Here is an 8,855-nt window from a genome sequence, read left to right as displayed (position 1 = left end):
ATTATATCCGTTTTTTTAGATGACTATTCACACGATAAATGTAAAAAATAGTTATTTTTACTAATATGACATTATGTAATTAGATGTACATGTAAATTTTATACTGACAGTGGATCAAAATTAAATAATAAAAATCTAATTGTTACTAAATAATTTATATGTTTTATATTATGTGTAACTTCTACTATCTAAAATTAGAGGTAAATTAGAGTCTTGCTATATCAATTTTCAAAAACATGCATGACATATTGTTCTACATAAGAGATACAGGCATATATATTGTTCAACATAAGAGGCACGAATGTATTAAAAAAAAATTGTTATATGCACAGTAAAAATTAGTCATCAAATTAATCGCTATATATTTATGTATAAATATATCTGATATTTAATTTATTTTTAATATATATATATTATAGTAATTGATTTTTGGTACAAATATAATATAGTTGTCCTAAAAAATACCTTTTTTTTCACTCAAATTAGCATTGTTAATTTGTTACTATATAATATATTGGGTTGGTGTGTGGTTAGCTCTTATGTATGCAATAATCTATTTGGCAAGTAAAAAATTCTTAAATTGGGTTTTGATTTCTAATAGATTAGTTCTGGCCTGTTGAGTAAGGAATACCGTGAGGCGTGACCCATGTGAAACTAAAATATATTGGGATAAAGGTCACCTTTTTTTTTTCGCTTGGGTGGATAAAGGTCACCTATTGTTTTTTATTTTTGGTACATATTGGGCCAGTTTTGTAATAGACGGAGTTTTAGGTTGGGCTATTAAAGCCCAATTAGGCCCAAAATCTTTGCACACCAGCTTCAGACACTGCACACACAGAGAGTTCAGTTCAGTGCTACAATCGAAGTTGTGTGTTGAATACAGCAACGCATTAGGGATGGATGAATCCATTAGAATCCAAAGATACGAAGAGCTTCCAACCTCTAAACACTTCCAATCCTTCATTGAATCCACTAATCTTCCCGCTGTAAACATTAACCTTCTCTCTCTCCCCTACTATTATTTATTTGAATTTTAATTCATTTTTAATTAAAAAAAAAACTGAAAAAATAGGTGTTCGTTGGATGCACTAAGAGCTGGAGAGCTTTCTCTCAATGGAACCCATCCAACGGTGGTCTCAACTACTTGCAGGTTCACAACCATTCATTTATTTGAAGTTTCTATTTTATTTTATTTTGTTTTTTAAAATTCTGTGTTATGTTGAATATGAAAATAACTGAATGTGTTTAGTTTCTGGTATATGCTTGTTGAAAATGAAACCTAGGCGCGGGTAGGTTCTGCTACGGTGGAAGCTATGGTGTCACAATCTGCACCCGTCTTTTATGGTGATCTTGGAAGCCATGACCGGGTAATTTCCCACTTAATCTTGTTTTAATTTTATGGAGCGAAATTTATTTAATTCTATATGGATATGGATGTGGCTATGTAAAGTTTGAGTTTGAATTATATTTTTCAGTCTCTGTTTGGTTCAAGTGATTCAGTACTGTTAATTTTGATGTTTGACAGTTTGAGTTGTGAATGATGATTCTATTCTTATAGGGTGTTAGCTTGACTCAAACTAGATCATTCTCATTTTAGTAGATTTTAATTATTGGTGGTTGAGACTGAAAAACAAACTTTTATTTCACTTTCCCTTTTCGATTCCGTTGCTGGCAGGTTCCTCTACCGTTTTCTACCTTCATTGGTTTATGTAAGAAACGAATGCTGACGAAATGCAAGGACAAAGAAGAAGCTCTTGATCCTTGCCTTGACATGGAAAATCATGACGCAGAGTGTGGTGATTTATCCTTGGAAGGTGTTCCTGAACAAATTTATTTGGCACAGGTTGGAAATTCAACAGCAATGAGATAATATGTAATTTTGCCGATCAGTTCAAAGTGCTAAGTTCTTTTCTTTTTATTGTTTTGGGGTGAAATGTAACTTAGGTTCCAATTATGAACAGCGATCGCGAGGAGAGGGTCCAATTGGAGGCTCTAAGGGAAGACATTCAGACTGTTAGTACATTATCCAGCTATTTTGCTATGCTGTCTATATTTCGACATATCATAGCAGGAATTTTTGGTCATAGAAATCTAATTTATAATAGTTGTTTTCTGCAGCCTCCGATTTTGGAGGGAAAAGAGCTGTCTTCTATAAATTTGTGGATGAACAATGCCCAAGCCAGATCAAGTACTCACTATGATCCACACAACAATCTTCTGTGCATAGTTTCTGGCCGAAAACAGGGTATTAAATATTTATATATCTTTCTTTTCTTGATATATAACATTACATCCTGCTATGAATTTTTCCCTCTTTTGTGGAGGTTCTCTTGTTCAGGAATATACTATCAATTATTATAGGAACCTTTTACAGTTTTCATTGCTTGCTGATGTTTTGAACTACCTAATGCCTGAACTCTGAAGCAGTATTGCAGTAAATAATATAGAACTACTGTTGGAATTTTGGAACTTTATTTGCTTCTCCCTCTGTAAACATTTTCATTGTTGACTTTTCCAGATCTTATCTGGTAAACAAAAACTAGGAGAGAAGCTCCAGCTGATTTACTGCTTTTTATTATGATCCGTCAACTATTGATTCTGTGCGTGTTTCAATTACTTTGTTTTGAATAGTTTATTACAGATGAACTTTAAATTAGGCTGAAAAAAACTAAAAACTAAACACTGATAATTGTTTTAATTATGCTTATAAGTTCTCTAGCTGTTTTGTTTTTACAAAAATCCATTCTAACTTCCCAACTCCTTAATCCTTTCTGCCCTTCTTTAACTGGAACCAAATGCTTTGCAGTTGTTCTGTGGCCTCCTTCTGCTAGTCCCTCACTTTACCCGATGCCTATATATGGGGAGGCTTCCAATCACAGGTATGCTTTCAAAACGAATAGAGTGAAAGAGAGGGTAGATAGATAGCTGTTGTATAATGAATACATGAACTAGTATTTTTTGGGTACTTAGGTTCCCTGTGTGTATAGTAGTGAATGGGTTTAATACTTGTGTGAGATTAATAGAACTTTACAAGTCAGGCCCATGGCACATAACACTAACACTTTATCATACTCTAACAGTTCCCTTTTGTTTTTGTTCCTTTTTTTTTTTGCTTTTTTTTCTCCCGTAATAAAATCCATGTGGCAGTTCTGTTGCATTAGAAAACCCTGATTACTCAATATATCCAAGGGCAGAATGGTCGATGGCTTTTGCGCAAAAGGTTGTTCTTGAGGCTGGTGACGCACTTTTCATTCCTGAAGGCTGGTAAGATTGCAAATTCAACTATTTCTATTTATCTTCCTCTGATTGAGGGTAGATTACTGCCCTTTTTAATTTGGGGAAAATGGTTCATGCTGGTTGGTTTTGATGGAGGTGGTTAAACATGTGTGTGCCTCATGCTCAATTGCTTATCCAATGTAAAATCTAGTTGACCTTTGCTTTTCTATTGCAATGTAGTCTTTGTAATCACCGTTTATTGAGAATACAACCTTTAGTCAGCTAAATGGTTTTTCAGACACTTAAAAGTTTATTATGAGTTACACTTCTGCTGTAGACCTTCACTTCCTAAAGTCTCTTATGACTTCCACTTCTATATCTTTTCTTTGTGTAATCTTTATGTTGATTCTAGGACATTGATCCTGATATAATAATTTAAAAAAATATCAAGTATGACCTTGTTCATAGATGCATGAATTTATCAATAAACTATTTCTCATACACATGATAGCCTTCAAGAATTCACATTCTAGAAAGATAACGCACACTTGAGTACATGAAACAGGATCTTCCTCCTTTTTCCCCCCTTGTTATTTGTCATTTTGTTGTGATCAATATAGCGTAAGATTCAAACTTAACATGCTCTGCCTTGTCAAGATACATATTTCAGATGCAAATAAACTGTTTTTGTTTTTGTCAATCACTTGATCTGGAATTCAAGTTCAATAAGAGGTATGCTAATATTCTAGCTTAGAGGTGAAAATGGGTTATCATATCATCCTGCAAGTCACATGGTGTAAGTTCCTTGGGTGCATCCTCCTAAATGAAGGGAAAATAGAAAGAGATGTAAACTATAATTTCAAACTAAGTTGATGAAATGGAGTCTGTCTGAATTGTTGTTACTTATTAGTGATAAGAGATTGCCATTCAAGCTTAAGAGAAAATTTACTGTACAATTATAAGACCTATGTTTCAGTGAATATTGGGCAGTAAAAACCAATAATAGAATAAACTTAACGTTGTAGAGATGTTGTATTATGTTGACTGAGTGCACACATTAGATAATATATAATTAGCAATGAATACATTTTAGAAAGAAAGCTGGGGCATATGTGAAAAATATGGTAGAATTCTACCTTAGTAGTTAGATAATGTGAGAAGATCACCTGTAATATCCCTAGGAAGAAGAGTAGAGTAGAAATTCAATATTGCAAATAGTTATGGGGGAATATGAAAGACTAGAAACCCTTAAAAATGATTTAGATTTTAATGGCGTTTCTATAAATATGGTTCTTGATAGGGACCCATTTGATGCACATAGCTGATTCCACCCAATGGAAAAAGAAGTGTTTGTTGTAGTTGTTGGTACTTGTCTTCTTCCAATGTCGCTAAAGCATGGGATTTGATGCACTATGCTTCATATTGTAATTTCTGTATGTTTGGTTTTTAAAATGCTTTTATCATATTGCACTTCTTAGTCTGTATGCTTCATTAGGCAATCTACATTTTCTTCATCTCTGTAAACTTGATAGATGTCACACTTTTCCTCCCATATATCATTGGTTTATTATTTTTATTATTGTACAGGTTTCACCAAGTTGACAGTGATGATTGGACTATTGCTATTAACTTTTGGTGGAGATCCTACATAATGTCTTCCATGCAGGAACACATGGATGCATATTATTTACGCAGAATATTGAGAAGGTATTGGCTAGGATTTATTTCTTATACTTGTGATAGTCTGACTTATTGACTTATGAATAATTCTATTGTTTTATTTTGCAACCATCATTTGCGCATTGGCCAATGGACACACTTCAAGATTGATCGACAAAGAAATGGTAGGTGCTTCATTTGTATATCATTTACTACAAATAATAAAGCCTATCGTTATTCATTCATTCATTAATCAATTGGGTGGTGGGATATGCCAAAATTGATACCTGAGGATTTAGGTCAACTTTATTAACTTGTGAACACATCTGAATGTAGGTAACTGATTTACCTTTTCAAAATTCTTCAGATTATAGCTTTGAGTGCATTACCTTTACTTCTTTTTCTGTGCAAGTAATTCTTGCTGGCTGTAAACTTTCTGATTCATCATGATTTGATAGTTATTTGGTGTTGAATTACAATATTTAGAAACCTTTCATAGCTAAAGTTGAGGATTAATAGATTTGAGGGTAGTGTATAAATGGCGTGATCATCTAACTTGTCAAAATGCATTTTGGAGCTAACCATCCTGTGGTTATTTCTTTTCTCTTGTTTTTATTTTTATTTTTGTTTGGTAATTAGAAGTTTCTGTAAGGGGCTTGTGACATATATTTTTAATTTATAGGACAGGACCAGGTTCTGCTTGAGTTGGGGATGGGGAAAACTAGGACATTAACACAGAAGTTCCCTAACGGTGGAGAAGCAGGTAAGTTAATTATAGAACGACTTCTCATGAAGTTATTTTCCATATTTGTTATCTGACTAGAAAATAAGCACCCATCTTATGGTTTCTGCCATTGCCATTACCAGATCATGGGGATGACAATTGTGGTAAGATGTTAAAAGGAATGGATATTAAAGAGAAACGTCTGTGTGAGGGGAACACACTGGTTGAATTGGAACCTGCTGCAGTTCAGGTGCTTCATGAACTTGTTTCCTGGGTTCACAACTGCATTAGCGCGAGTCAGGATCAGGAATCACACTCAGCTTCTACAAGTGATCATAACCTAGGAGAGAATGATGAATGTAAGAAAGCAGTGACTGCTGACTTGAATGATGATCCAGTTGCTAAAATTATTTGGGATGTCAAGCCGCAAACTCTCCAATATGTCTTTCTTGCAATGGCAGTGAGTTTGAATTCTCTTACAAAGTTTGTAAATGTCAAAGCAGTTTGGTCTTTTAATTCACTACTTGGTAGTTTTAACTGTGGCTTTAGTGCCTTAATTATTATTAGACAACATGACAAAGTAAAGATTGAAGTATGACATTATTATTTTTTACCAGATCACACCAAAGGAATCTAGGTTGACAGATATGTTTTGTTTTATATTTCTTCATGCTTTTGGGATGATTTATGCCATTTTCTTTCTGGGAGAATAACTTTCTTATTTGAAAGGGAGCTGCTTTTGCTTCAATATCTTGGATTCATTAGAATTTAGAATTGATTCTTGGAGTGGACAAGATTGAGAATTTTGTTTGTCTTATTAGGATAGGACATTATTGCCGCTTCTTTCAGTTTTATATATTGTGCTTTGTACAGTTTTCCAGTTATCCATGATAGTGTAGCTAGTTCTGCATCTGCAACTGAAATCATATGCTAATCATCTCTTTTGTTTTTCATCCATATAGTGCATATATTTGTTTCATAGTTCTAGCCTTCTAGGCCATATAATATTTGCTAGTTTCAAGCATGTTGGACTATTTACTATTTTCAGCACAACTTTCCAAGGACTCTAGAGGCACTTGTATTGCATGTACTTTCTCCAGTTGGGGCTGAAGTGCTTACTCGGAAATTTGATGAGATGGATCAACAAATACTTGAGGAAGATAGGTACATACTAATACCTACGGGTGTTTCACATTTTTGTTTGTGATCAAGATAACATCCAGCTTTTGCCTACTGTTGTGATTACAGGAATAGATTTTATGAGGTCTTCTACAGTGCTTTTGACGACCAATCAGCAGCAATGAATTCAATTCTAAAAGGGAAGGAGGCATTTGCCCAACAGGTAATTATTTCATAGAATCTTGTATTTTTCATTTATTGTTTTTAATATTAATTACGAAACTGTTATGTTGTTTTATTTTTCTTTCCATGATTGGTGAGAAAACAGTAAAATATCGCCTAAAATTTATGTGTTTGGTTGGGTATTTGGGCCTGTTTGTTTGAGCTTTTTTTTGTTTTTATGTTTTTTTTTCTATTCTTTTTAAAAGAAAAAAAGAAAAATGGGCTTCATTGATTCAAAATAAAAGATATTTTAAAAATTTAAGATAATTGGATAAGTTTCCCTTGAAATAAAGGCCAAAACTCCACAGAAAAAGAAACTCTTTCTTATGCTGGAAGCGTAATATCTGCAATGAAGCTCTAAAATAAAACTATATCTCACAAGTCTTTTTCTTTTTGGCCCTACGTTTAAATGGACACAAGGGCAGTGTTGTTCATCTGAGTGTTAACACATTTAATAGATTTCTAATTTAATATTTTAAAGAACCTCTTAAGATTTTTTTCTCGTTGAGAATTTGTTTTCTAATTAAGTTAGTATTACTTTCTCTATTTTGAGACAATGAACGACCTAGCAGCCTCTAAAAATGTGTACTGGGGAAGTATATCTGTTTCTTTTAGCAACCTTATTCATATAATCAGTTTACTTGGATAAAAAAAACTGAATATGGTTGTTCACAATCTTATTTATTTTCACTTTATAAATGTTACTCCATGTTTTAATTGCTGTTGCTGTGAATGGCTTGCAATCCTGAGATATTACACAGGATCAAATTTCTCCCATGCCATGAAATACTCGTTCCCACCCTCCCACTTGTGATATCATTTTGATAATTTACACTAGGCACATTCTTGTTTCTGTTTGGTCCTTAGTTCATTACAAGGCTACTTAATGGTTTCAATTTGGCTCTAGACGTCTCTTGGATTGAGTAACATTCTGAATTTGTCTTAACAAATCATGAATATAAATATATAATTGTGTGAAAATTATGCCTATCAACTGTGCCTTATCTGAATGGTGCCATTAATTGCATCACTTAAAATCTTAAATACATCTCATGTTATCTTCTTTTCTACTGTGTGTCATTTTCAGTTTGGATTCAAACTCATTATGATTTCCTGACCAAACAAGCTGTTTTTCCATTTCTTGGTATCAAGTGATTAAGACAATCTTGACTGTACTGTTTCATTTTTCTGTATTTTTTAATTTTTTTTTTCCTCGAGAAGGACAGATTTCCTAAATATACTTTGATGACCACATCTTTTCTTTTTCCAAGTCTCTATCCTTATCATTATTTCAGTGCATGAGTCTCTGGCATTTGTTGCCCTGCATGTGCGTTGAGACTTTAGTTTCACTTTCATGCATCATGAGAGAGAATATATGCAGTTGGGTTAATGAGATTTCATAGTTTAATTTCAGGCTACTGTATGGTCCTTCAAATGTAGAATTTGTTAACTAAACCAGTCAAAGCCAACTATATCAGATGTTGAATAACTTTAGGCAATGTGTAATTTAAAGTGCATAAAATTGAGAATACTCATTTTCTTTTTGTTGCATGATGATGATGCAGGCATTTAAGAATGTGTTGGATAAATTTGTGGGAGTGAATCTTGAAAGCTAAAGCCAGGTGTCATTTTAGATGCTTAGTGACATGAACCTTATGGAAGAATTGGCCCACCAGGTACCCTCAGAGCAAAAAACATTGATGCATATTTGAAATACAATCTTTTTTTCCATTTGGGTCTGTACTATGTACTTCTTATATTTTGTCACTTTGTTTGAATTTCAGTAGATGATCATCACTGATTTGAACATCATTCAGTGTTGTGTATATATAAGATTACAACAATTTTTTTTACCAACTATCTCTTTAATAGTACATTGAATTATCTCAATAGATTTTGAAAATCAAATTGTACT

The 8,855-nt window shown here is 33.2% G+C and overlaps 1 protein-coding gene across 2 annotated transcripts; it reads left to right on the top strand.

Moving 5' to 3' along the window:
• On the top strand, window positions 824-8,855 carry LOC107624912. 2 transcript variants are annotated; one of them, XM_016327398.2, is made up of 15 exons: window positions 824-986; window positions 1,073-1,150; window positions 1,284-1,367; window positions 1,676-1,843; window positions 1,945-2,013; window positions 2,119-2,245; window positions 2,807-2,879; window positions 3,148-3,264; window positions 4,804-4,923; window positions 5,042-5,060; window positions 5,563-5,638; window positions 5,743-6,059; window positions 6,648-6,763; window positions 6,848-6,941; window positions 8,506-8,855. In XM_016327398.2, the coding sequence occupies exons 1-15, from the start codon at window positions 897-899 to the stop codon at window positions 8,554-8,556; spliced, it is 1,599 nt and encodes a 532-aa protein (XP_016182884.1). In that variant the 5' UTR covers window positions 824-896; the 3' UTR covers window positions 8,557-8,855. The 2 variants fall into 2 exon arrangements, with proteins under 2 accessions (XP_016182884.1, XP_020971177.1); XM_021115518.1 differs by lacking the exon at window positions 824-986 and having other exon boundaries at window positions 1,250-1,367.

Source organism: Arachis ipaensis, chromosome B02 (assembly GCF_000816755.2).
Source record: "Arachis ipaensis cultivar K30076 chromosome B02, Araip1.1, whole genome shotgun sequence".
NCBI classification, from domain to species: Eukaryota; Viridiplantae; Streptophyta; class Magnoliopsida; order Fabales; family Fabaceae; genus Arachis; species Arachis ipaensis.
The sequence above is the reverse complement of the archived record's forward strand: the minus strand, read 5'-3'. Positions and strand labels throughout refer to the sequence as shown.

What these genes read in the sequence shown, in the direction of transcription:
- LOC107624912 (XM_016327398.2), top strand. Translation starts at nt 897, where the DNA reads ATGGATGAATCCATTAGAATCCAAAGATACGAAGAGCTTCCAACCTCT. An exon ending in ATCTTGGAAGCCATGACCGG is followed by an intron (nt 1,368 to 1,675) that starts GTAATTTCCCAC and finishes CGTTGCTGGCAG; the next exon opens with GTTCCTCTACCGTTTTCTAC. An exon ending in ATGTCTTTCTTGCAATGGCA is followed by an intron (nt 6,060 to 6,647) that starts GTGAGTTTGAAT and finishes TACTATTTTCAG; the next exon opens with CACAACTTTCCAAGGACTCT.